Here is a 25,318-nt window from a genome sequence, read left to right on the forward strand (position 1 = left end):
GCCAACCTCTCTGAACATCCCACACCCCACGCCCCCACGCCCCACACCCCACACTCACCACACTCACCACACACACACTTCCCTCATACAGCATCATTGCCCGGCTGGAACACACACCCATAGCTTCCTTCAAGAGCATCTGTAGAACATCTACACTGTCATGCCGCATCACGCCTTGCCCGCTCGCCCCCCCCCTTCCTTTCCTTTTTCTGCGTCGGCCTCCCTGCTGTGCCACCACCTTTTCATAGTGTATTTTGTACGAGGTCTCATAATAACCAATGTGACTAGACTGTGTGACTCAGTGCCACAGGCCACAACGCTACGCTGCCTGCCCCGTTTGTGACCCATCTGGGGACTGGCTGGACTCGGACGGTATCGTTTTGCTATCATCGTTCTGGGTGCAACACGGACCCGACGACGCTGGGCCCCACCGTGTACACCGACTGTCACCGTACAGCGGCCCAGTTATGCCCACCACGCAGCAACAGCAGCAGCAGTCCGCCCACGCAAAGAGGGCCATTGGGCAAGTATGTCTGTGACAGTTTGTGGCATGGGGGCGGCGTCTGTGGTGGTCCAAGTCCGTGGCGATGTCCATGTCCCTGCCCGAGCCCGAGGATGCGGATCCGGGAGGACAGGCATGCACAGAGACAGGTCAATGGTACTCTTCGGTGTCTGTCCTCTGCTGCTGGGTGCTGGCTGCTGACGCCTGGCCGCTGACGAGCACGCGTTCTGCAAGGGGAGACGCAACAGGCAGGACGCCACGCGCCACGCTGACGTGATGCACGTTGACACACCGTCGGGCACGCCCCGCGTACCCCCGTCTTGGCGTGTTACTGGTCGCTATATCGCTCGCCGCCGACATGCGGGGTCCGCGGGGGTCCGCGGGTCGTGTGCGCGCCCCCGTCCGGCGACCGACGGGACGCGACGTGGGACTGTGCTGTACTGTACAGCACGGTACGTGGGTACGCCGTATGCGGTGGTGTGCGCAGTGTGCGTGCGCGTGAAACACGTGTCGGGGCAGCCAAACAAAAGAAAAACGCGCCTTCATGCTACCACTGAATGAGAAATGCGTTTGGACCGGGGGTTGTGGGGGCTACGGGCCACGGGCCACAGGCCACAGGCCACAGGCCGGGTGCCTGCTGCGCGTGATGCATAAACAGACTGTGTTTGGGAGCAAGAGGTGTCATGCATGTCAGGGGAGCAGCGACAGTCTCGTGTTTGGTGTACAGTACAGCTGCGACGGGCCAGCGACGCGTCAATTGTGGCACTGGCGCAAACCACAGGCCACAGGCCGTCGGTTTCCATTCCGCATCAACGTCGCTTGTGGCGACCACAGTTGCGCTCGCACAGGTCTGTACCGTGCAGCCAGCGTTGGTTTGAGCTGTGCACACAGCCCAGAGGCCAGAGGTACACCGTGACGAACCTCTTCTGTCACAACACAACGAGTCCGGCACTCCACCGCCTGAACTCCGGCAGTGACACCGGCTGCGACCCCGGTACCTCTGCTGCAACCGTCGGGAGCCGCGTGCACGCGTTGTGGCGGCCGATGTAGTGGCCGAAGGTGTCAGCAAAGGGTCAACATGAGCCAAGACCGCCATCGGCCGCCATGTACTACAACACACTGTGCCGTATCCTGGTGGACAGGGCAGTCGGACATCGGCCAATCCTCTGCGCGCCGGGAATCCCGTCACTCAGTTCCGGACCAGCACACACCGAGATGTTAACGCCGGCTGTTGACGGTCAGTCAGGTCAAAGGTCCAGGCCATTGCATTGCTACAGATTTTGTAATGTATGTAAGTACTTCTCTATCGGTCCCTACGGTAGTCCCTGTCGCGATCACGCCTGTCATCGCGACGGTCGTCTCGGCGCCTGTCGTCCCTCTCGCGGTCTCGTCTGTCATCCCTCCTGTCGTCCCTCCTGTCATCACGACGAGGCTCGCGGTCCCTGTCCCTGTCCCTCCTGTCGCGGTCATCGCGTCCACCTGACCGGCGACGGTCCTCGTCCCGGTCGTCCCTCTCACGTCGTTCGCTGCGGCGGTCCCTGTCGTCGCGCTTGTATCGGTCGTCGTCACGGCGTCCACTGTCGCGTTCTGGTCTCCTCTCCTCGCGGTCTCGGGGGCTTCGGCTGCGCCTGCGCGGCTCGCCATAGCCCTCGGGCAGGTCACGGCCCGCACGCGCACCATAGCCCGAGTCGCGCGTCGGTGGTGGCCCGCGATCGCTGAACCCGCCGCGTCCACCGCCACCGCGTCCTCCTCGCGCACCACCCCTTCCCCCTCTCCCGCCGCCGCCGCCAAAGCCCGCACGCGCTGCCGAGCCCATCTTGGCGACCGACTGGGAAAAATCAACCCAGATACGCCGGTCGTCCACGAGGACGTTTTGCATTTTAAAGTATGCCTGCTCTGCCGATTCCTGCAGGTCAAACTCGATGAACGCGTACTGCAGCGAGTCGCCCGTCTTCTTGTCGCGCACAATCTCGCAGCTGAGGATCTTGCCAAAGCGCGAAAAGATCAGTTCGAGGTCGTCGTCCTGCGTGATGGGGTTGAGCTTGCACACGAACAGGATGTTCTCGGGCGGGCGCACAGCCGCAAAGGGCAGGTCACCAATCATCTCCAGCGTGAGCGCCGAGCTGTTGGCGGCCGTCAGGCGGCGCTGCTCCTCGGCCTCCTCCTCGGCCAGCTGGGCGAATGCGTCCTCGTCGTCGCCGATGCGGACCACATCGCCGCCAGCGTCAGGGGGGCGGATAGGCGAGGGGGGAGGCGACAGGACGATCCTGTTGTCCGGGTCTGGGAAGGGATCCTCCAGCACCTCGACGTGACGGATACGAATGTCCTGCAGTGGCCGGCCCTCCTTGTCGAGGTACGCCTCGTTGATCTTGTCGAGCGTGTCGAGTCCCTCAATCACGTGGCCAAAGACCGCATGCTTGCCGTCCAAATAGTCGATATTGTCTGCGAGCGTGATGAAGAATTGCGAACCGCAGCCCGCCGGGTCGGTCGGCGCGACCGCCATCGACACGGTGCCCTTGGCGACGTGCTTGAGCTTGTTGGTGATCTCTGGCGCAAAGTAGCGCGGAACAGGCGGTCCCACTGGGTCCTTGTTGTAGAGGTACGAGTCGAGAGACTCGCCACCCGTTCCAGTCGCCGTTGGGTCGCCTGTCTGCGCGATAAAGTCCTTGGACACTGGAGAGTTGGCTTTGTTGCACGAGGACAATCGTAACTCACCATTGAAGAATGCGTTCAAGCCGTAATACTTGATCTTGCAGAGCTTGAGAAAGTTTTCGCAGGTGCGCGGACACTTGTCAACCTCGAGGTCTATGACGAGGTCCCCGAGGGACGTCTCGAGCATGACGGACATGCTGGCGAGAGTGTTTGAGATGAATGGAGATGACGTTCGAACGAGGTGGAATGTCAATAACAAATGAGACGCTCTCGGCCTCGGCCATAGGCGCGGGAACAATAATAGGCGCGTCACCTCAACATTCTCTCTCGCCACCAAGCGTCGCATCAATGTGGGCCCATGGATGACACTTAAAGCCTGCACACCGTCGGCCAAGGTTGCAGTCTCTTCCTCCAACATCTAGTACAAACCACACCCCCGTTCTCTCCCACAACCCCCGCAATGTCCGAGGTACGTTGCAGCTTTGTATCTCGTACATGGCAAGCTGACAAGAACCAGTACCAGCGCCTCAAAGCGCGGGCACTCGAGCTGCAGCGGGAGAAGGAGTATGAGCTTAAGCGCGAGCTGGCAAGGAAGGCCGAGAAGGAGCAAAAGGCGGCCAAGGAGGAGGCAGAGGTGGGTTTACACTGCACGAGACCGATGGGGGTTGCGAGACGGTGTATGGGTGCGAGAACCAGAGCAACCACGGCGTAACCTCCGGGGTCCTCATCTACATCTCCCTTCATCAGTCTCCACTCCACAAAAGGGCTGTGTGTCGTGTGCTAACATTTGCACAGCGCAGGAAGCGTGTCGAGGAGTTGACCCGCGAGGCGCGGCGTAAAGAGCTCATGGCTGCGAACGCTGCTCTGGCGAACAACAAGAGCAGCCAGTCCAAGGCGGCCAACGATGGTTACGACCCCTTTGCAGAGGACGCAGTGGCGGGTCCATCCAAGGTGGGTAGGGTGGCGCTTTCGGGCCCTGCACCATTCCCCCAGGCCAAGTCTAGAAAGCTCACCAGTGACATAGCCTCCGCCTCGCTCGACACCCAAGACGTCTACCAAGCTGAGTAACGGCACGACCAACACGAGTAACGGTGCGCGCGCGTCGAGCTCGGGCTCGGGCTCGACCAGTCGAGCGGGCGGCAGGGACTCGTCGGCAGGTGGACGTGGACGCAAGCCCTCCCCACCGGTACTTGGGAGGAAGGAGAAGGCGGCGCTCAAGCTCCAGCGCGCGAGCAAGTCGTCCAAGGCTAGCGTAGAGGACTCGCTGTTCTCGGTCCGCGCCCTCGTGGACGGCTTCGACAGTCGTCCAGGCTCGGGAGCCGGGTCGGGCGCCTCATCTCCACGTCGCGCTCCAACGTCTCGCTCGTCGGCCCCGATCGCACCTCGTTCTGGAGCGGCAGCCAAGATGATTGCCGCTGGTGCCGGCTCGAAATCCAAGTCGCTGGCGCAGATGAAGAAGTCTGTCAACGTCGGCGAGTTGCGCGCGCTCTGCCCCGACCGCAACTCGCGCGACAGGCGTACCCTCGACGAGATCCAGCGTGATATCAAGCTGCGTAATGCCAAACCTGGTTCCACAGGCTCTGGCGCATCCACACCCCGTGACCGTGAGCGCGACCGCGATCGCGATCGTGATCGTATTCCTGCATCCAGGCCGGCCGGCCGCCCCTCCGACCGCGATGTCCGCGACCCCCGCGACCGCATCGCCGACCGCGAGCGCGAGCGCCGCCGCCGCCAGCCGTCGTCGTCCGACTCGGATTCCGACTCGGACGACTCGCGCCGCGGCCCACCACGCAAGCGGAACCGGGGCGGATCCTCTGGTGACTCGCAGTTTGGCGAGCCGTCGCGGTCGGCCGTGTCGGCCATGATCCAGGACATGTTCAACCGCGGCCGCGCGCACGCCCACCGCCCGGCGCCCAGGGACGACTATGACAGCGGAAGCGACATGGAGGCTGGCTTGAGTGATGTCGAGGCCGAGGAGAAGCGTGCGCTGGCCATTGCCCGCCGCGAAGACCTCGAGGCCGAGAAGGAGGAGAACATGCGCAAGGAGGCAAAGGAGAGGGCCAAGCGCGACAGGGAGCGCAAGGGGCGTTGAGACGGGGTGTGTTTTTTTCTTTTCTCAGAGATAAACGTTTCTGTTTGTTGTATACCTCCCACCATCCATGCATGTTTCCGTGTCATGTCAAGAACAGCGGGTCGTTGAGAGCGTTTGGTCGGTGTGGAGGTGGACCATCGTCGTCACTGACGTCACGGGCAAATGACTTTGCTCGCACGACCACTGGCTCAGAACACTGAGAGCGGTTGGCAGATACGTGCCGCGTTCTCGGCTGGCTCCGCAATGGTGCCGGCATGAATGCGTCGTCGGTGGTATCGCTGCACAGGCGACATTCTGTGCTGCATGCCATGGGCGCTCGTCTCCAATGTTCAGCATTGATCACATGCGCCCATTGGTAACGCATCCACATCCCAACATCATTTCCATATTATGTTTGCGATATGCGCTCTACAGCTCCATGACCATGCCAATATCCGCCACCACAAACGATCCTTTGCCACCGACCTCATCCCAGTCGGCACTGACGCCATGCTCCCTCCTCGCACGTCCAAACTCTACACGCGTCGCGCGTGCCTCGGCGGCATCGCAAAACGTTCCCCAGTGGATGCCGACGGACCGCTGCGCGCCGACGGTCGCGTGGATGGCCAGACTGTCCGCGGGGGAACAGTGCAAGCTGGACGTGAGGGTGTACTGGTCGAGCGAGAGGGAGAGGAGGGAGCGGAGGAACGGGAGACTGCTGCCTGTGGACAGGGGCAGGAACGCGAGTGAGAATGGCGAGTATTTCTGCGCGATTTCCTGGAACGCGGGGCACACGGCTGTAGCGTCGTTGTCGGGTGCAGTCGCGTACCGATATCCCGTGTCGCCGCCAAAGAACACTTTGAAGTCGGTCCAGCCCAGCATGCCCGGCCTGAGGGCGTCGGCCTCGCGACCGGGCCCAACGACACCGACACACCAGCTGCCCCACAGGGAGCACATGTGGTCAAAGATTCCACGGCCGGAGCGGTGCTGTGCTGGCGTGAATGCCACTTTGAGAGTGAGGGCAGCGGTCGGGTCGACGGTCGGGGTCGTCTCGGGGGGATAGGTCGACAGGGGCTCGTTGACGGGCGGGGTCCGGTTCACAGAGGGAAAAGTGACGAGGGCCTCGTGCCACCAGTCGAGCTCTGTGATGCGCGAGTCTGGGATCCCGCTTGTCCGGAACCAGTTTCCCAGCCCGATCGGGACGACAAAGTGCACAGTGGCAGCGTGGAAGGCCCACAGGTCCAAGATTGTGTTATAGTCGAGGTGGTCATAGTGGTCATGGCTGATCAAACACAGGTGGATGGGCGGGAGCTCGTCAACGGAACATGGTGGGTCGAGGTGGCGAGCTGGGCCGACCAGTTGGCTGGGGGAGCACCGGTAGCTGAAAATGGGATCGAACAGAACGCCACACAAGGGTGCAGTGGAACTGGTGCTCGCCGAGTCGTTCCATGGAATCTGCACGAGCGCACCGGCATGTCCGAGCCACGTCACGGCTCCCCTTTCGCCGCTGCGCGGCCACTGTGGACGCTGCACCTGGATCGGTGGTTCGCGCCAATCGTCCGTGTCGTCCTGGGTCATGATACGGCTGAACGCTGGCCGGACGTATCCCTTCACGTCGTTGAGGTACGGGTGTTGGAGAGGAAACTCGGGCTCGTCGTCCATCGCAGCTGTCTCGTCGTCGTATTCGTCTGCATCCTCGTCTGCATCCTCGTCGGCGGCATCGTCGGGGTCGTCGGGGGTGAGCCACGACTTCCTTCGCTGCGACAATGGGCGTTCCGGACGACCATTACCGATGCCGGTACCGGCTTCCGGATCTGGGTTGTCGCGGAAGCCGCCTGCTGCACGTCGTATTGATGGAGCATGGAGCGAGGCGGCGCGGGACCCGGGTCTAGACGGGGTCGGCGTCGGCAGCTGTGGAGTGGCAATCGCTGCTCCCTTTTGGTACGCGAGCCAGGCGTCTGACAGCGTTGCAAAGCGGTACGACGGCCATGGGTTGTGGAACTTTGTCGGAGTGGCATTGTCCGGTCCGAGTGTAATGTTTGCCGACGACACGCCATGGTGGGCGTTGACCAAGTCTGGCGATGGTGGGAGCGCGGACACGATGGGCGGAGGCATGGTCAGTGGAGACAAGTGGTGAGTAGTAGATAGAATGTATGTGGCCGAACGAGCTCATCACCACCATCAACGACGTCACTGTTGCTGTGGTGTTTACCATATCTTATTCCGTCCCCCCCTTCACCTGCACGCGGTTGCCCAGGGGGCCTTGTTGTGTGTGTGACGTCTGTTGAGCGCGCGCGTTCCACTTCGTCTCTCCGTCTCTCCATTCATCTCCACCATCCAACCACCCCTCCTCTCGCCATGTCGTCGCCGGCGCGTAGGGACGGCCGCCGTGTCGCTGCCACCCCGCGCCGTCAACCGGCAAGACGCGTCCGCACCCCGCAACCACCAAACTCGGACTTTGTCGAGTTTCTCCACTCGCTGCTCGACATTGCATTCACACCGTGAGTCCCTCGTCGCGCGCGGCCTCGTTCCTAGACGCGTCGTCCCACATATATACATATACATATCCCTCTTCCAAACGCTAAAACTTGCCTCAGAATCACATACCCTCTTCGCCTTATCCGCGACATTCTCACGTCCCCGCTTACCATCTCGGTCGTCCTCAAGGCCGTCCTCGTAGTGGTCCTTGTCGTCTCGTCTGCGGTATTCTCCTTCCTCGCCGTCGGCGCATTCTGGTGGTCATGGGGCACAGGCGGAAACGTCGAAGTGGAAGGATGGCTCGTGTACGGCTCGCGCACGCATCGTACACCGCATGCGCTGCTGGCTCTCCCGCTGGACCGGTTCCAGGAGGACTTGCCGTACGACGTGCAAGTGGAGCTCGAGCTGGTACGACCCAACCGGGATTCCGACGACATGGGTACGTCTGCATGTTTACAGCTGAGACCCGCTGTGTCTGGTTTAGCTGACTTGGGTGCAGGCAACTTTATGGTCACGCTCGAGCTCCGCAGCCACCGGTCCCCGGAGACGGTTATCATCCGCGCGTCTCAGCCGGTGGGTACTTTTGGTGATCCTTGCTTGCTAACTGTTCAGTCCCTGCCACCGCCACCTCTTCCGCCCAGCGTCGTGTACGTGCCATCGTTGCCAACGCGCCTTATTCCTCCATGCCTGTTGCCTTGGCCTTTCCGTGGGCTCTGCCCTTCGCGACTGCTGGGATACTCGGGGGTCCCCACGGCCAAGATCAAGGAGCGCCGGCGTAAGGGTACCCTTGCCTCCCCCGCGCGGGGTAACGAGGTGGTGCTTTTGACCAAAGAACTTGTCGAAGGCGCCACTGTTTTGCCAGGACGGGGCGACCACACTGTTGGAGCGGCGTTTGTCAGTATCGGCCGTGAAGACGAGGACATGGGCAGCAGGTTCTACCACGAGGTCAAGACGACTGGGTGGGTCGTGGTCCGCTTCATCCCGCACCCGACTGGGATCCGTTGGCTCCTCACCTCCAACCCTATCCCACCTCTGATCCTCCTCCCGCCTCTCTCGCTCACCCTTACCATTTCGTCGGCGCTCATTGGCTTCATTATCATTTCATGGTTTGGCCGCTCGAGTGCTGCCAAGAAGAATGCTTCGACCAAACACGGCAAGGGCAAAGCATCCCCTTCGCCCAAGGTGTCGCCTTCCCACTCGGCACGCGATTCTCCCCGCCGTACAAGCTTTACCGAGTCGGATCGGGAAAAGTACGCTCACCACGCGAGAGCATGGGCCGATCTCGAGGACCGGCACGACGAAGGATCAGTTCGGGTCGTCAGTCCCACACGAGTGGTGAGTTTTCAGACACATAGAGCCCCGTCCTGTCCAGAGAGTTTCGGTTTCAAAAGTGCAGAGTTTACTCTACATAGTGGAACGACTGGATAGACGAGATAGGAGATGACGGGTGGGAAACAAGTTCCAGTTCCTAACACTTCATCTCCCCGCCAACCTACAGCACGCAATCGATACTCCCGACCATCCCTTCTCGCCGACCGCCTCCTCAGTCTCCGCCTCGGCTTCGGGCGATGGAGATACCTTTTCCACAGCCTCGGTGTCTGTGTCCAATTCTGTTGCTGGCGAGACGGCTACGGACTCTGGCTCGGCGACGGGAACGGGGACCCATGAGACGGGGGAGGGAAGCGCCACGGAGACGGAGACCGGGGACGAAACGGAGAGCTGGGAGAGTGGAATTGAGCACTAGTTGAGCCGACGCCTAGTGCGCCGAGTGCGCCGAGGCGAGGCAAAGCCCGCTGCGCCACGACCCACTGCGTGTATGTTGGAGGGAAGAGAGACGGCACGATGTCAATGTGGAAGGGGGAGGATGTTTCTTGGCCACTTTCCTGACATGACCCTACGACAAATGTTGAATAGAGAGCCATACGACAGATGAACATGAGACGGTTGTATCCAGATATAGGATACATAGATAGACAGAGACGAGAATAAATGAGTCTTGCTCGTATGTGGTGGTGGTGGTATCGGGTGGCGTACAACAACCCAAAAAAAAGTACGAGTGTGTTCATAGAGAAAAGGCAGACGGCTGTATCGGGCCGTGCGAGGTGTGTTCGCGCGCGCGCGTGTGTGTGTGTCTGCTGGCTCCAGGAGCCAAAACGGCAGGAGTGGGAGGATCGTTTATCGTGGTGTTGGGGTTCGTAAATGCTCGTCGTAGGAGGTGGCATCCAGCGACAGTCGAGGATCATCCCTAAACCGGGCTGACTCGCCCTAACGGGGCAAACGGAATCCTGCCTAGTCATCGAGCTGGCGGCGGAAGTAGCTGCTCGACACGGCGAAGCCGCACATGAACGAAAACACCGTCTCGCCGACACCGAGGTAGGTGTCGAGGAACGAACGGATGGACGAGTCCTTGACCTTGCCGGTGTAGACGCTGAGGAAAAGGTGTGTTAGCTGAGCACTGGCTGCGGCAGCGTTGAAGGCAGGTGTGTATCCGTATCCAAAGACAAGTGGGTAGACATTGGGAGTGTGCTACACCCAGCGATGCGATCTCGGCAAGCTAGCGCTCGAGATGGACCAGCACGGGCGGCGGCAACCACCACCCACTGCAAGAATACACACAACCGCCCGCGCACGACTCACGCGTATCCGGTCGAACGCTTGATGCCCGCCAAGATGGTAGCGACGGCGACGAGGTCGATGGCGAGGCGTGTCAGGCGGCCAAACATGTTGCTCTGGCTGGGTTGACAGGTGGGTGCAGATATGGGTGATGGTGAGACACGAGAAGATGGATGCGGAATAGATCGCCTGAGCGCTGCCGGTGGGATTACGCGGCGGGCGGTGATATTACAATTGTTATTTCTATGGGTTGTAATAACTGGGGCGGGAGATTAGGAGAGAGAAGCTAAGTGGACCTGGGTTGGTCGGTTGACAATGACACTTGTGCACAGCGCGCAAGTGCCATGCAAGTGCCCTGGTCCATGCACGCGAACCCGCCGCAGCATATGGGTTTACTTTGACATACAACGACTGCTGGACAGGGAGACCTCGTGCTGTATACGACGTTTTGTTGACAAGAGTCGGGCGGCGGCAGCAGATAACAGCCAACAGGCATCGTCTGAAATTCGGGTGTCACCTGTCATCTCCATCTCCCCGTTCACCTTCACACCACCGACCAACAAATGGTAGACGCCGGCGCCGTGGCGGCCCCACCACCCCCACCATCACCGTCCGCGGTGTGGACAGCGACGGGCGACAACGCAGACGACCCCAAGCCATGGTACGAGCACGTGCCCAAGAACATGCTCGTCTTTGCCGGCAACGCTGCCGTGGTCGGCTTCTTTGTTGGCGCCCGTCGAGGTGCCAGGAATGCCCAGACCAGGTATTTGGCTGAGAATGCGCATCGCCAGCCGACGACCGTCAAGGGATGGGTGAGTGCGCGAGCGAGCGAGCGAGCGAGCAAGGAGTGTACCGGCCTTGCAGACCACACCGCGTCGTCGCTCGTTCCCTGCTTCCACCTGCCAACTGGGACCTGCTCACACTCCTCCAGTACTTCTACCACAAGACCCGCAACTACCGTATCCTGTGGGGCGGCATGCGCGAGGGGTCTCGATACTCGCTCCGCCTGTCTTCTGCCGTGGCCCTGTTCGTTGCTGCCGACGAAGGGTTTGCCTACGCCCGCGAACACCTCAACCCGAACTCGATGAAGACGGGGTACCCGCCCTCCCACGAGCGGTGGGGATGGAGGCAGGGTCCCGTGCATGTCGAGGATGGAGCTGTTGCAGGAGCAACTCTTGCTACGGTGCTCAGTCTGTGGTGTGAGTGTAAAAGGAAGCGTTGCGGAGGCCGCGAGGTTGGACAGCAGAGCTGACACTGCACAGACCGACTGCCCAACCCGGTCCTCATCCGCGCCGTCATCCTCGGTCTGGGCGGTGGTGCCGCCACAAGCGGTCTGTTAATGCTCAGCGACAAGTTTGGCGTTCAGCGCGACGAGGAGAAGAAGGCCGCAGAGGCCAGGAAGGCCGAGGAAGAGGCTGCGGCACTCGCGAGGGGCGACGACCCATCAGCAACAGAGACAACAACAGACGACGAGAACCTGTCCTGGATTGACCGCATAGAAGCATGGATCCAGGAAAAGAGCAAGAAGGCATAGAGAGACGAGCCATAGTATTTCATATGTACATGCATGCGGGCGGTGCGACGGGTACAGGTTGCCGCTGGGGATGGGATGGGTGAGGGCCGGGAATGTACAGCGAATGGGTCCTCTACTTGGTCTCGGGGGGGGGGGGGGGTCTTGGCTCTTGAGTCGATCCTGGGATCATGGAGAGCGGTCGTAATACGTTGACGGTGGACGCTGTCGACGTTGACGCTCACCCCTTGGTTGGAGGGGCGGGGGCAGGACGAGGGGCGGCGACGGGCATGAACACATCGCCGATTTCTGTCCATTAGCTGGGCCACGACAACTATGCAGTGAGTCTTCAGCTACTCACCGACGTTCCAGCGTTCAACAATGTCAGACTCGTACAGCTGATCCTTGTTCTTGCGCGAGGGCTTTGGGGTCGCCTTGGCCTGGTCGTCAGCGGGATGTTGCTGGTCGCTGACATGCGCGCGACTCACGGGAGTAGCACCAGGGACGACGTTGAGAGCTTCCTCCTCCTCGTCAACCTCGACCTCCGTGTCCGAGCTCTGGGGCGAGCCGCCCTCGCCCATACCGAGGTCGCCGACTTCAGCGTCGTCAAAGCCGATAGGCGAGGCTGGGCCACTGCTCGCCGATCCGCTCGAGTTGCCACCTGGACCCGCGGGAGGTGTGGGGTTCTCACCCGCGACCGAGGTCGCGCTGGTGATGGTGTCGACGTCCATGCGTGCGTCGGTGGGGGAGGCCGGGGGAGGTGGGGAAGCGAGTGGCCTTGTGGGGGTGTTGGCGTTGGAGGACGGCGGGGTGAGCGTCACCATGTGGTTCGAATGGGTTACTGGGTGAATGACGAACGACACAACCGGGGAGAAGGCAGAATGTGGAGGTTGATGATGGCCATCGAGTGACGGTGTTTTGAGAGAGCCACCCACGCGTCCTTGTTCTGTCGTCCATCATCCGTCCTGTCCACCTCAAACACCATGTCTGGCGACCTCGAACCCACCACGCAGGTGTACTACACCCACCTCCCGGCCCCCTTCCCCGCGTCTCCCGCATTCAACTTCCAGCTCACACGCATGAAGGACACGCTCTTCGTCTGGGTCGGCACAGGTGCTCCCGGCAGCGATGACGCAGATGACGACGGGCCAGACGGTCCTCAGGCAAGGGAAGAGGGCGAAGGCAACCGCCTTGCCAGCGAGTGGGCTGTCGCTATGCCAAGTGCTGGAGTAAGTACGGCGAGAGAGAAAAGACAGCTGCCTCATGTTGTTCCAGCAGCTGACTCGCAGAACATCCCGGCGACGGCCACCCCGATCTTTCGCTCTGGCGCGACGGACACGGCGCTGCCTATGGCGCAGAGGCTAGGTGAGTACTCCACATGTGGGCTCGTGAGATAGACGGACGGCTAGGCTACGGTTGTTGCTGGAGACGTCGCCGCTGTCGCTGGCGACAGGGGTTTCATGAGCCCCGTCTCCTCGTACTCCTTTGCAGCTCTCCACATGGTCATGACGTACCCACTGACACATCTGTCCAGCCAAGCGCTTCCCCCCAAACCAGATCCACCTGTCCCTCTCCCTCCCGTCAAACCTCACTGCCCCAGCGGGACCCAGCCTCGACCCATACGCGAGCAAGGCGCTGTTGGCCATGGAGAAGAAGCTTGGCGTGTGGCTCGCCGAGGTGCTCGCTGCCGAGGCCGCGGGGAAGCAGTAGTGAACGACGTCCCACATGCGTGTCCATTAGACGCAGATGAATGGGTAGACGTGTACTGCGGTGCACGGAAAGCACGAGACGGAGAAGCGTCGTGCCATGTTGGCGAGCGGAGACGGAGACACGAGTCCCACCAGAGCGGGACAGCAACAGCAGAGCGATACCATGCATGATGACATATCCCATCTCGTACGAGCCTTTGTGGGCAAGCAACGGTTTCCCGCCCGCGACCTTGTGCATGCTGCCTGTTATGGACTTGGTGTCATTCGCCGGCGGTTAACGTCAAGGACGGCCAGTTCGTGTCGCCGTCGTCGTCGCCGTACGCCGTGGTGGTACGATGGGCGGCGACTGTCTCCTGAACTGTTCAGTGAAACCCACAAATAACAATCGTCACCAGTTGTTTCCGTCTTGTTTCAACCCCATCTCCCCGTTTCTTCCTCCCCACCTCCTCCCCCTCTCGTCAAGAGTCAGTGAGCCACCATGTCTTCCGCAGACAAGGGCGAAGTCACCACGACCATCACGGCGACGACGCACGTCACCCTCCCTCCCAGGTCCAACGCCGAGCTCAACCCGAAATCCAAGGCCACCGAATTCTTTGGTCCCATCGGCACCGCCGCCGTCACTTTCGGCACTCCCTTTACTGCCTACGCCTTGTTCTACACCTGCAATGAGGTGACCGGATGTGCTCCTTCGGGCGCTGCTGGGTGGCAGACCATGTTTGACAATCTCGCGCACTGGCCCACTGTCGCCGGCCAGTGGTGGGACTGGACCGCCGCGGGCGTCTACCTTGCGTGGTACACTTGGGTCGTTGTCTGCTGGGCCGTCCTGCCTGGAGAGTGGGTGGAGGGTAACCTCCTCCGCGACGGCTCGCGCAAGAAGTACAAGATGAACGGTGAGTCACCTCACGAAAAATCAGTGCGAACACGCACGTCGCGCGTTTGCTTTTTTGATTTCAGCTCGCCTGTTCGTCTTGAGCTGACGTTGGTTCAGGTCTCTGGGCTCTCATCCTCACCCTTGGTGTCGTTGCCGGTGTCCTTGCCAACCCCGGTGGCATCGACCGCTTTACCTGGGTGTACGAGCACTGGGTGCCCCTCCTCTCTGCCTCGCTCGTCATGGCGACCGCCCAGGCTCTCTGGGTCTACGTCTGGAGCTTCAAGTCGGGCGAGCTGCTCGCTCTCGGCGGCAACTCGGGTGTCTTCATTTATGACGTGAGTAGAGATGATCAGCTGTCTCATCACCCACTAGCTGCGCCCGGTCCTGTACTCACATTCCAGTTCTTCCTCGGCCGCCCTCTGAACCCCACGTTCCCGGGCTTCCCCAACTTTGACATCAAGACGTTCAACGAAGTCCGCCCGGGAATCATTGGCTGGGTTGTGCTCAACATTTCGTGCGCTTGCGCCCAGTACAAGAAGCACGGCTACGTCTCGGACAGCATGTGGTCGGTCCTCGCCTTTGAGATATATTATGCGTTCGACTGCCTCCTCACCGAGCCTGTCATTCTCAACCAGATGGACATTACCACGGACGGTTTCGGCTTCATGCTCTCGTTTGGCGACCTCACTTGGCTCCCCTTCACATACGGCCTCCAGGCGCGTTACCTCGTCTTCTCGCCCGTCCACCTCGGCCCATACTTTACCGCTGCCGTCGTCGCCCTCGAGGTGATTGGCCTGTACATTTTCCGCGTGTCCAACAACGAAAAGTCCGACTTCCGCAACGGCAAGAACCCCAAGAACCTGACCTACATGGAGACCCAGCGCGGTACCCGTCTCCTCACCTCGGGCTGGTGGGGTCGTTCCCGCCACCCCAACTACCTCGGTGACTGGATCATGGCCTGGGCTTGGTGCCTGCCCACGGGCTTCAAGAGCCCCGTTCCTTACTTCTACGTCGTCTACTTTGCCGTCCTCCTTGTCCACCGCCAGATGCGCGACGACGAGGCGTGCAAGGAGAAGTATGGCAAGGACTGGGACAAGTACTGCAAGCTTGTTCCTTACAAGATCATTCCCTACGTCGTGAGTTGAAGCGTCTGGGACAAACGTAGCTGACACATCAGTACTAATCAGATTATCCCCCTCCGAATCTCGCGTGATAGCCTGTCGTAGTAGATTGTGGCCGTAGATGGACGCTCTAGGAGAATGTAGCCTGTCAAGCAGAATGTAACCTGTCAAAAGGTAGTGGCTCTCGCTAACCAGATTTCGCACATGTCAAGCTCATCCCAATAACGACAATACTCTCTCTCTCCCTCTCTAACAGCACACTCGTCGCCTTATGGCCTGGGCGTGCCCCTCTGCGAACTCCTGGGAGTGCTCGCTGGCGTGCCCTTACTCGACCCCGTCCCCTTGAGCGCGGCAAGCGCGGCCGCCTCGGCCGCCAGCCTCTCCTTCTCTTCGCGCTCCTCCATCTCGACAATCTCAATGTCCAAGGGATACGTCAAGATGGCCGCGATTCCCGTCAGCAAGTTGAGCTGCACACCGCTCTCGTGCATGGACGAGAAGATGATGGCCTCGCCACCGCGCGTGCGCACGTCGTCCACCATTTGCACGTAACGGTTGCGCGTCTCGGGGTCGGCGGCGCGGAACAGGTCGTCCGAGATGAGCAGCGTGCCCACCGCGCCGCGGTCGACGGCGAGGGCGACGTGGTCGGGGCCGTACCATGCGCGCAGCTCGTCGGTGGCAAGCATCTTGTGGAACCTGGACATGTCAGCGAGATGCCGGGGCCACTGGGGCACAGGCAGGCAGCTAGGGCAGGTGCAAACCTAAGCTGCCTCGAGAGAGGTAAAACCCACTTGTCAAGCGCGACACCCTCGCGCGCAAACTTGGCACCTTGCAGCATCTTGGTGACGGTCGGGTCCCGCAGCGCCTCGACGAGCGAGTGGACGTGCGGGGTATTGCTGTGCACTTTGATCCACTTGGTCCTCGACGCCAGCAGAGGCTTGTTGCTGGACAAGGTCGCCTGTTGGAAAATGTAATCATACAGCTGAATCGTTAGCTCTGGCCTCTGCGCTTCAAAGCTCACCGTATCCTTTGTGAATCCAGGCGACGCAATGACGATCGCGCGCAGCTGGTCAAAGGGTATCAAGCGGAGGATGGCGGCATACACCGTCGAGAGGAAGTTGGCCATGGCCTGCAAATGTTAGTCCTGGGCGAGCAATGTCCAGAGCTTCCCACCCACCTTGTCAAACGCGCTCGTACCGCTCCGCTTCCTCGGTACGGGCACCTCGATACGCTGCCTCACCACCGTCATGTGCTCTGACAGCAAGCAGATGGCGGCGGTACCTTCTCCACAGACAACGGCGCCAATCTCCGCTCCGCGACCCTCGCGCGTGCTCTCGGCGATACGCTCGAGGGCGATGCTGTCCCAGCCCGAGGTCTTGGTGAGGCGGAACTTCTTGCCACCTGAATCGTTAGTAGTCTGAGACCACGAACATGGCACGTAGGTGATGCTCAAAGTGAAGAGGCCACCTACGCTGTCTCCTGTCCGAGACCACAGTAACAGCTACTCACGTTCAAGCTCCAAAGTGTGGAATGCGCCAACGCGCACATAATCGTTGGCCTCGGTGACCTGGCCCGTGATGCTCATGACGGCGCGGGCCTCGCTCTTGTCGCCGTTCGTCTCTGTCGACGCCGCAGCCGAGAACATGGTCTGCAGTGTCAGATTTCGGGTTGGAGGAGCAATCTGACGAGCTCGCGGGTATGGGCTGCCGCGCTACAGTCGCCAAAGGCTACAGCCGTCCCTTCGCACAGAGCCCATTCACGCAACTCACCCGCTTGACGTTAATCGTCAACTTGAGCTGCACTCGGAAGCTCGACGTCGTTCCTGTACTGCTGGTGGTGTGGACTTTGCGGTCCGTCATGGCCTGCACCTCGTCTCCCTCGGAGATGAGGTTGTAGACGTGCCACATGTCCTCTTCGTCTTCGGGAACGAGGTCAACAGAACCCTGCGGGGCGTCAGTGCGGCTCGGAGAACAATGAGGGTGGGAGGGAGAGAGAAGCGGCGCGATGAGACGTTGCGGGTTGGTGACAGCATTCGAGCAGCACAAGTCTATCTATACCGTGCTTTTGTGGTGAATGGCCTGGGTGGCGACCGCGCGGGGTGAGATACGTCTCACCCCGCGCGGTCGCCAGGCGATAGACCAGGTTTGAAACGATGGAGGGAAGCGTCGAACTGGTATGGTTCTTGTTTGCCACCCAAGGACCCCAGCTTTATAGGGAAAGAAACCCACCGAACCGTCCTTCTCGATATGCTTGCCGACGAGTCTCATGGCGAGCAGTTGGTGAGAGGGGATAAATGGCGGTGATGTGGAGTGAAAGGAATGAGTGAGAGAACGAGGAACCCGCTGCGCGAGACTTTTGCTGTGGAGGACCATGACGTACCGGAGCCAATTGGAGGCGCGGGGAAACGCGGGGCGGTAGATGGTCGTTGGGTGGCAACGAACACAACCATGTCAAGTGGCAAACCGAGATATGGCATTAGACGGCGGGCCACAGATGGCAAGAGCATGCAGAAGTGAGTGAGTGCTGCGGCTAAAGTATGGATATGCTTAAGCCTGTGCTAAAGGAGCAAACGTAGACGGTCCAAGACGCGACACGCGACATGACACTTTCAACTGCCTGGTCTTCACCACAATTCCCCAGTACTCCCAGCATGCGTGCAGATATGCATCTAATTATTCCCAGTTGAAGTCGTCATCATCACTCTTCCGTCCTTCCCTGGCCTTGGCCTTGCCGTGGCCACTGCCGTTACCGCTGGCGCTGCCGTTGGCCTCGTCGGTAAGACGGGCGACCTCTGCCTCGGCATTGGCGAGCTCGCGGTCGTCGTCGTCTGCCGACGAGACAACGGTCGTGTTGCGCACACCACCGGTCGAGGAGCCGTTGGCGTGGGTGGTATACGACAGAGTGTGGTACGTCGACGAGCGGAGGTGGGCCGCATACGAGTAGAGGATGGTCATGAAGTAGACCTGTGGGTCGAGTTAGGAACGCAGCCCCCTCTCTATGACAATGAGAACTCACCTTCAAGAGGAATCCAAAGATGATGAGACCCAGGGCATAGCCCTTCTCGTCACTCCAGATCTGCTGGGCGAGCTGAGCCTGGATCTCGTCGACCTTTTGGCCCTCGGTGCCGCTCAGAGGTGTGATCTCGCCGCGGGACGCTGCGAGCTCCACAATGTCCTTTTGAGCCTGCGAGTTGAGGATACGCTTGCCGTCGTGTGCCTCCACAAACCAGTAGTGGTAGTAGAACAGGTAGTGGAACACACTCTGGATGACGTGGTCGGCCGTGTACAGGTGCGCGACAAGGAGTGTCTTGTGTGCGGTTTCCTAAAAAAGGTCAGTCAGCCTCCCCCTTTCAAACAAGGTAGGGTTAACTTACACTCTTGATGACACCGAGGGCCCAGAGGAACGCAAACAAGGTGACGACAGAGTACGCGTAGAACAGGAACTGCACAAAGGTTCCGCCGACAAGGACAGTGATGAGGCCGTAGACACCTGCGACCTTGTTGATGAGCTGCACGCGTCAGTACAGCTGGTCCTGTGGATTAAATGAGTTCTACGTACACCGAATAGGAGAACAATCTCGCAGCCTGTGATCACACTGTCAGTTCTCAACGTCCAAACGCGCGGCGGGCGCCAAGGCCAGAAACGTGGTCCTTGGGCTGACACGCTCCACGCTGCCCGTCCCGTACAGTGCAAACTTACCGAGCTTGATGTCGAGGATGCCCATAAAGGAGCCGAACAGGGCTCCGGGCTGGACCCGGCGCAAGTTCAGCCGCATGTTGACAAGGTGTGGGTGTTGGAAGTGGTGCGGAGGGGGTGGAGACGTTGCAACAGACACTAACCGGGGTGAACGGATCGCAGAGTGCGCGCCAACAAGTGCGTGTCGTGCCTGGCGCGTGCCGGCGGCCGTGGGAGAGTGGCGGCCGAGGATGGTGTTTCATGCATCGATTGGTGAATGGGTCTTGTACGGCAGCTTTCAACCATAGAAGACTACAAGGAGGGAGAGGACCGGGTGACCGGGGAATCACAGCACTTGTGCATAGAAGTGAGTCTCTGTTGTAATGCCTCTGCACAATGGTCCTGGTCGCCATGGAGTGGCTTAGGAATGGCCCTTCGACGGCAGTGGAGCACGCCCTCCTGAGCTGCATCCGCATCTGCATACGCATCTCAGTGTGAGGCTGAGAATCTGGTCGGCTAGCCAGAACATTGTTAACGTCGCCGGGAGACGCCCATTTATGGCCACTTGAATCAGTATGAGTCAGTAGATCTCGCTTCAGCGCTGTTTGCCACACAGTAGGGAAACCACCGTGAGAAAGTTCACCTATAACCACCCACCATACCAACGCTCGTCCACACAACCCATCGTGGGTGGGTCACTGGGGCAGCAGTGTATATGCATTGGCTCCACGGTGCTGGTGTAGTGCAGCTGCCGACTTGGCATTACTGTGGCCACATACGACTCGAGCTCGGAGCCGGCCACTGGGCCACTGGGCCACACGGGACCGGAGCAACCAAAGCGAGTGCCACATTTGTGCGCCCCACCTGCCACACACTGCAGAAAGCATCGTCGGGCGCAGCTTTTCACTCTCGTCGCATTGCATTGCATCGCTCGTTTGTACATCTCCCCACTCCTCCCACTCCTTCCATCGTCCTCCATCCACACGCAACTACAACAACAACAACCACCATCTCAGGAACTCAGGTGCGTCCACCAACCACGTGGCATTTGTGCCACACGCCGGCGGCGTTTTGGGTGCCAAATTTCCGCGGCGTAGTTTCGCTGCGAACTGGCAGGAGCCACTGGCTGCCCCCGCTCGTGCTGCCCTCGCTGCCTGCCCGGTGCGCTGCTTCTCCCTCTGAAACTTACTGAACAGTTCTCTTCTCAACCAGCAACAAAAATGGCCTCCACCACCCAGATCTCGAAGAAGAGGAAGTTCATCGCCGACGGTGTTTTCCAGGCCGAGCTCGGCGAGTTCTTGTGCGTTTTTCAACGAGCGCGGTAGCACGTCTGGTCGTCGAGAACGGCCCAACCTCGAAAGTCGACCTCGAAACGGGTCGAAACGACTTGCAGACGTGCTATCGCGACGGCGCGCAGAGGAGGCCCTTTGCGCGCGAGAGAGAGAGCCCAGCTGACTTTTCTACAGCACTCGTGAGCTCGCTGAGGAGGGCTACTCCGGCTGTGAGGTCCGTGTCACCCACGCCCGCACCGAGATCATCATCCGTGCCACCCACACCCAGGAGGTCCTCGGCCACCAGGGCCGCCGCATCCGCGAGCTCAAGGCTCTCGTTGAGAAGCGTTTCAAGTTCCCCGAGAACTCGCTCGAGCTCTACGCCGAGAAGGTCCAGTACCGCGGTCTTTCGGCCGTCGCCCAGGCCGAGTCGCTCCGCTACAAGCTCCTCGGTGGTCTTGCCATGCGCCGCGCCTGCTACGGTGTCCTCCGTTACGTTATGGAGTCGGGCGCCAAGGGTTGCGAGGTTGTCGTCTCGGGCAAGCTCCGTGCTGCTCGTGCCAAGTCGATGTGAGTGAACAAGCATGGGAGACGCTGGGCTGTGAGATTTGGTGGCGGCGGAATCAAAAAATGATCGGCGTGCCACTTCCACTTCCTACGACCTCTTCGTCTAATTCTGTCTTCCTTGTCGTCGATGGGCTCCTCCCACGATGGCAAATGGACCTAGACGGAGATGGGAGGCCTCCTAGCGTCGACCAAGATGCGGTTTGTGCGCCAGTTTGCTGACTTTGTTTCCAGGAAGTTCTGCGACGGTTTCATGATCCACTCGGGTCAGCCCAACGTCGACTTCGTCGACTACGCCGTTCGTCACGTTCTCCTTCGCCAGGGTGTCCTCGGCATTAAGGTGAAGATCATGCGTCCCTCGGACGTTGAGGGCAAGATGGGCCCCGCCCACTCGCTCCCCGACGCCGTCACCCTCATCGAGCCCAAGCCCGAGGCCCCCGTCGAGATCCGCTCGGAGCACAAGGACGTCCCCGTCGCCGCCGCTGTTGCCCCTGCCGCTCCCGCTGCCGAGGCTCCCGTCGTCGCCGCCGAGTAAATATTACTCTAGGCACTTGCACATTATGTATAGGGATGGAGATTGTGCACATTCTCCGGATACGAGTTACCGTTGTCTTGGACTGACGATTGCCTGCCCTCTAACCTGCGCCAGGCTGTCTGCAGACGTCTATGTTCCCTTGGGCCATCGCAGTGCCATACATGAGCGGCTCTGCCATTGTCTACACGATTGGCTACTGGCATTGTCTCCCAAGTGCTACACAATGGCTGCACTTGCAGCGATGTTCCTCCATCCCACTTGAGGGACGCCACTTGGGGCGTAGCCAGCAGCTTCCCCCGACTCCTCGACTGCGTCCCCATTGTCGTCCTCCTCCTCAACCCCCTCTCGTTGTCGTTATCCTCTTCATTCTTGTTGTCCTCGCTCTCACCCACCGGTCATCCCGCCCGGCAGAGGCGGGAGCAACAGCTGAAGGAAGAGGTTGCGGTCGCGGTTGGGGCGCTCTAGTGCTCGGTGCACTGTCAGATCCACACCCTCGCAGCAGCACGAGCCGAAGAAGTCGCCACCGAGGTGAGGCTGGCGAAGGGCGGAAGGCCGGGGGGAGGGAAACCACAAAAGAGCCGGCCAGGATGGCCAGTAGTTGGCAGTTGGCAGCCAGTCAGCTGCCACGCCCAGCTGCCACGCCTAGCCGCAGGAGAGGTCCCTGCGCCCCAAAATGCAGATCATTTTTCACGTTTTTTCCCACGTTTTCCATCTGCAGCTATCTGGCTACGTTCTCACAGCGAGGCCATGGGAACTGGCCAAACTGCTGTACACGAACTATGCAGCAGCTGAGCATGGTGGGAGTTGGAAAGGAGGGATCGGAGGGAGGTCAATCCGCTGGGCCTCGTGTCGTTGCCTTCCCCAGCACATACTGCGCCCCGTGGCCCGTGGGGCTGTTGGAACGGGGCGGTATAAGACGCTTCTGGTGCATTTGCCACTCCCTCATCTCTCTCTCTCTTTCACACCAAACACCAAGCACGTCACATGCTTTCACCACCACCCACAACACCCTCTTCACTCGCACCAGCACTCTACCTGATGCTCCTCGTCAATAACACCACTTACAAAGAGACGCTGGGTGACCTTCAGTGAGTTGGGGTATTTGGGTATGAGTCGACTTGTTTGCAAAGCTCACCTATGGTACAGCCAGCGCCTCCCCGCCACCACCACCACCATTTCCAGCTTCCTCCCCGCTCCCTCTCAGACTGCACACCGTCCCCTTCTCATCACCTCGTCTCAAGTACTGCTCGTGACTGCTGCCTACAGGTGAGCGTCTGTTCTCTCTCGTCCAAGCACCTTCACCTCTCCTTTCCCTCCCCTACTGTTACACGGTCCTTTGCTTCTTTGCTTCCTTGCTTCCGTGCTTGCTTGCTTCTTTCCTTCCTTCCGTCCATGCATCCATCCATCCATCTTTCCTTCCTTTTCCGTCCCTTCCTTCCTTCCTTCCTTCCCTCCTTCCCTCCTTCCTTCCCTCCCTCCCTCCCTCCCTCCCTCCATCCTTCCCTTCTCTCCTTCCCTTCCCACAACAACGCCCTTTGAATAAGGGGTATGCAGCAGCAGCAGTGCTGTTTGCATGGGTTACCGATCGCCAATGTGGTCGCATCCGCGTCTGCACCACGTTGCGGCACTTGTGGCAGCTTTGGTGACATGAATCGCTGTCTCACGGTTGCGGACGGCGGTGTGTGGCAGTTTGGGTCACTTTGGTCCTCAAAAGTCAATTGTTCCCGATGCTGCAGCACGGCTCCCACCCTCGGTGGCGTTGAACGGGTGGGCGGAAGACGGTGGCCCTGCACACTGGTGGCGATTGTTGAGACCGAGCTGACATTTGGTAGCATGCCACGCCGTTACGAGGACCCGGACGGGGATTCGATGGATGAGAGGAGCCCGTCGCCGTCGGCGCCCGCCTGGGAAGTCAGCTTCGGCGACGACCCTGCCATCCGTCGTGAAACGGCCCACAAGCAGGGAATTGCCAGCGCACTTGAGCGTCTGCGCAAGAAGACGGCTGCTCGTGCTGCCACCGCCTCGACTGCCGCCTCCACTACGGCGTCAGTTCATGCTCCCGCTCCCCCAACCATTGCCAACAAGGACCAACAGAGCGAGAATGATGACGACGACGACGACGTGTTCTATGACTCGTCCGAGAACTCGGCCATCGCCGCCCGCCCTACGCCCAAGTTTGTGAGGCGCAAGCAGCGTCCCTCGGAGAAGCGCCGCTTTGTCCACTCTTCGTCCGAGTCGGACAGTGAGCAGCCCGAGGCCGTCAAGCAGAACGCCGTGCGCGCCTTGGCCAAGTCGGCCGCCCGCTCCGCCAAGTCCAGCAGGCCTGCCGCGAAGCGTTCGAGGCTGTCGTCGGTGCCCGGTACGCAAGGTGCCACAGCCAGCTCCGCCATTGCTGTCGACGACGACGACGAGGAGTTTCACGACTCTGTGGAGGAGCTCGCGCAAGAGACCGACACCGACGAGCATGTCGCCGACGCGTCCTCCATCCCCTCCTTAAGCTCTCAGCGCCGCGCAGCTCGTAACCGCCAGTCGCGTGCTGTGATTGAGTCGCTTCCTCAGCGAGCTCGCGAGCAGGCGGCCCGGACCGCTGATGTCGCCGACGCCGACCTGCCGCCCATCTCTGACGGCGACCGTGATAACTCTGTCAAGGATTTTGTCAGCGCCGCACTTGAGAACGGAGGAGTCGTCGACGACCACGCCAAGACCGATATCGCTGCCTGGGCGGGTGCCACCGTGACACCATCCCCCAAGACCTTTATCCCTTGGACCTCGACTGCCTCACCTCCGTCGCCCGCTCGTTCCAATGCCCCACGCTCTGCTCTCGGCCCTTCTCCTGATTCTGCTACTTCTGGTTCCACCTCTCACTCGTCTCAGCCTCTTAACCCTCGCCCCGTCTCCACCGCTTCTTCTCCTGGCTCAGCCGCGCACTCGCCTGCGCCTCCTCAGCCTCGCCTCGTCTCCCCCGCTCGGCCACCCAACAATGACCAGTCCTCACGCACCTTCGCGTCGGGCTCCGTCCGCGTCGAGACCCCTTCTGGCGGTGAGATGCACCACAAGGTGGTGTGGACCAATGGTCGCCAGACCTTGTGCCAGAAGTTCCTCACCGCCGAGGTCGCTGTCGAGTGGGCCGAGACGCTCGAGGACAGCATCCAGTCCTTGGGCGCTTCCGATGTCTCAGACGTCTGGAACACCTTCCGCGCCTGTGTCGAGCACGACCTGCTCGAGTCGGCCAAGAAGGAGTTCGCCAAGGAGAAGGAAGAGAGGGCATTCTGGCTGTTTCTTGAGGAGAGCGCTCTGGCCGCCGCCAAGTGCAACGGCACCTGCGCCGCTCACTACTGCGTCGGCGAGAAGCACGCGCTGTACTCGGCGACCAAGGCGACCAACGAGGACCCCTTCGGCGACCGTGCGGTCAAGTGCACGGACATGACCAGTCGTCTTCTCTGCGTAACCTGCGACGTCAGTCGCTGGATTGCGCTGGAGGTGCAGAACGACCGTTGGGAGGAGTCGATGAAAGGGATCATGAAGCGTGACGAGGCGCGCAGGTTGGCGTTTGGCAGCAAGACGCCGACTTTGACCGAGAGCCAGGCAGGCCGCCTGAGTCCCACTTCCGGCATGAACGTTCTGCCCAAGCAATCGCCCCTCGCCGAGGACGACCTCTTCTCTCGGATCTCCAACTTCCTCGACGGCGACGCTCCGCCTCTCGCCCCACCGACTCGTGGGGCGGCTTGAAGACGTCGATGGCCGAGCGC

General features: G+C 60.5%; 13 protein-coding genes across 13 annotated transcripts; 7 read left to right on the forward strand and 6 right to left on the reverse strand.

Moving 5' to 3' along the window:
* Window positions 1-1,805: 1,805 nt before the first annotated feature.
* CYP6 (Peptidyl-prolyl cis-trans isomerase cyp6) lies at window positions 1,806-3,350 on the reverse strand (the record flags this gene model as incomplete). The annotated part of the gene is made up of 1 exon (XM_028618352.1): window positions 1,806-3,350. The coding sequence occupies one exon, from the start codon at window positions 3,348-3,350 to the stop codon at window positions 1,806-1,808; it is 1,545 nt and encodes a 514-aa protein (XP_028473308.1).
* A 264-nt stretch (window positions 3,351-3,614) lies between these two features.
* On the forward strand, window positions 3,615-5,246 carry EHS24_002621 (uncharacterized protein; the record flags this gene model as incomplete). Its single annotated transcript, XM_028618353.1, has 4 exons — window positions 3,615-3,623; window positions 3,672-3,788; window positions 3,950-4,218; window positions 4,283-5,246. 4 exons carry the CDS (start codon window positions 3,615-3,617, stop codon window positions 5,244-5,246), a joined length of 1,359 nt encoding a protein of 452 aa, XP_028473309.1.
* A 408-nt stretch (window positions 5,247-5,654) lies between these two features.
* On the reverse strand, window positions 5,655-7,340 carry EHS24_002622 (uncharacterized protein; the record flags this gene model as incomplete). Its single annotated transcript, XM_028618354.1, has 1 exon — window positions 5,655-7,340. The coding sequence occupies one exon, from the start codon at window positions 7,338-7,340 to the stop codon at window positions 5,655-5,657; it is 1,686 nt and encodes a 561-aa protein (XP_028473310.1).
* A 243-nt stretch (window positions 7,341-7,583) lies between these two features.
* EHS24_002623 (uncharacterized protein) lies at window positions 7,584-9,447 on the forward strand (the record flags this gene model as incomplete). The annotated part of the gene is made up of 5 exons (XM_028618355.1): window positions 7,584-7,726; window positions 7,823-8,142; window positions 8,203-8,276; window positions 8,316-9,038; window positions 9,202-9,447. The coding sequence occupies 5 exons, from the start codon at window positions 7,584-7,586 to the stop codon at window positions 9,445-9,447; spliced, it is 1,506 nt and encodes a 501-aa protein (XP_028473311.1).
* A 545-nt stretch (window positions 9,448-9,992) lies between these two features.
* EHS24_002624 (uncharacterized protein) lies at window positions 9,993-10,426 on the reverse strand (the record flags this gene model as incomplete). The annotated part of the gene is made up of 2 exons (XM_028618356.1): window positions 9,993-10,131; window positions 10,341-10,426. 2 exons carry the CDS (start codon window positions 10,424-10,426, stop codon window positions 9,993-9,995), a joined length of 225 nt encoding a protein of 74 aa, XP_028473312.1.
* A 453-nt stretch (window positions 10,427-10,879) lies between these two features.
* Window positions 10,880-11,850, forward strand: EHS24_002625 (uncharacterized protein; the record flags this gene model as incomplete). Its single annotated transcript, XM_028618357.1, has 3 exons — window positions 10,880-11,128; window positions 11,248-11,515; window positions 11,579-11,850. 3 exons carry the CDS (start codon window positions 10,880-10,882, stop codon window positions 11,848-11,850), a joined length of 789 nt encoding a protein of 262 aa, XP_028473313.1.
* Window positions 11,851-12,067: 217 nt separating this feature from the next.
* On the reverse strand, window positions 12,068-12,650 carry EHS24_002626 (uncharacterized protein; the record flags this gene model as incomplete). The annotated part of the gene is made up of 3 exons (XM_028618358.1): window positions 12,068-12,135; window positions 12,188-12,266; window positions 12,315-12,650. 3 exons carry the CDS (start codon window positions 12,648-12,650, stop codon window positions 12,068-12,070), a joined length of 483 nt encoding a protein of 160 aa, XP_028473314.1.
* Window positions 12,651-12,809: 159 nt separating this feature from the next.
* EHS24_002627 (uncharacterized protein) lies at window positions 12,810-13,536 on the forward strand (the record flags this gene model as incomplete). Its single annotated transcript, XM_028618359.1, has 3 exons — window positions 12,810-13,055; window positions 13,116-13,191; window positions 13,361-13,536. 3 exons carry the CDS (start codon window positions 12,810-12,812, stop codon window positions 13,534-13,536), a joined length of 498 nt encoding a protein of 165 aa, XP_028473315.1.
* A 477-nt stretch (window positions 13,537-14,013) lies between these two features.
* Window positions 14,014-15,632, forward strand: ERG24 (erg24, C-14 sterol reductase; the record flags this gene model as incomplete). The annotated part of the gene is made up of 4 exons (XM_028618360.1): window positions 14,014-14,425; window positions 14,524-14,741; window positions 14,808-15,542; window positions 15,594-15,632. The coding sequence occupies 4 exons, from the start codon at window positions 14,014-14,016 to the stop codon at window positions 15,630-15,632; spliced, it is 1,404 nt and encodes a 467-aa protein (XP_028473316.1).
* Window positions 15,633-15,796: 164 nt separating this feature from the next.
* On the reverse strand, window positions 15,797-17,791 carry DOM34 (Translation factor pelota; the record flags this gene model as incomplete). The annotated part of the gene is made up of 7 exons (XM_028618361.1): window positions 15,797-16,220; window positions 16,316-16,506; window positions 16,546-16,653; window positions 16,702-16,925; window positions 17,034-17,235; window positions 17,294-17,467; window positions 17,753-17,791. 7 exons carry the CDS (start codon window positions 17,789-17,791, stop codon window positions 15,797-15,799), a joined length of 1,362 nt encoding a protein of 453 aa, XP_028473317.1.
* A 405-nt stretch (window positions 17,792-18,196) lies between these two features.
* EHS24_002630 (uncharacterized protein) lies at window positions 18,197-19,299 on the reverse strand (the record flags this gene model as incomplete). The annotated part of the gene is made up of 5 exons (XM_028618362.1): window positions 18,197-18,487; window positions 18,540-18,845; window positions 18,898-19,032; window positions 19,083-19,108; window positions 19,224-19,299. 5 exons carry the CDS (start codon window positions 19,297-19,299, stop codon window positions 18,197-18,199), a joined length of 834 nt encoding a protein of 277 aa, XP_028473318.1.
* Window positions 19,300-20,419: 1,120 nt separating this feature from the next.
* RPS3 (40S ribosomal protein S3) lies at window positions 20,420-21,569 on the forward strand (the record flags this gene model as incomplete). Its single annotated transcript, XM_028618363.1, has 3 exons — window positions 20,420-20,499; window positions 20,666-21,040; window positions 21,269-21,569. 3 exons carry the CDS (start codon window positions 20,420-20,422, stop codon window positions 21,567-21,569), a joined length of 756 nt encoding a protein of 251 aa, XP_028473319.1.
* Window positions 21,570-22,553: 984 nt separating this feature from the next.
* EHS24_002632 (uncharacterized protein) lies at window positions 22,554-25,298 on the forward strand (the record flags this gene model as incomplete). Its single annotated transcript, XM_028618364.1, has 3 exons — window positions 22,554-22,657; window positions 22,716-22,835; window positions 23,402-25,298. The coding sequence occupies 3 exons, from the start codon at window positions 22,554-22,556 to the stop codon at window positions 25,296-25,298; spliced, it is 2,121 nt and encodes a 706-aa protein (XP_028473320.1).
* Window positions 25,299-25,318: the final 20 nt, after the last annotated feature.

This window comes from Apiotrichum porosum, assembly GCF_003942205.1.
Source record: "Apiotrichum porosum strain DSM 27194 chromosome Unknown scaffold_13, whole genome shotgun sequence".
NCBI lineage: Eukaryota > Fungi > Basidiomycota > Tremellomycetes > Trichosporonales > Trichosporonaceae > Apiotrichum > Apiotrichum porosum.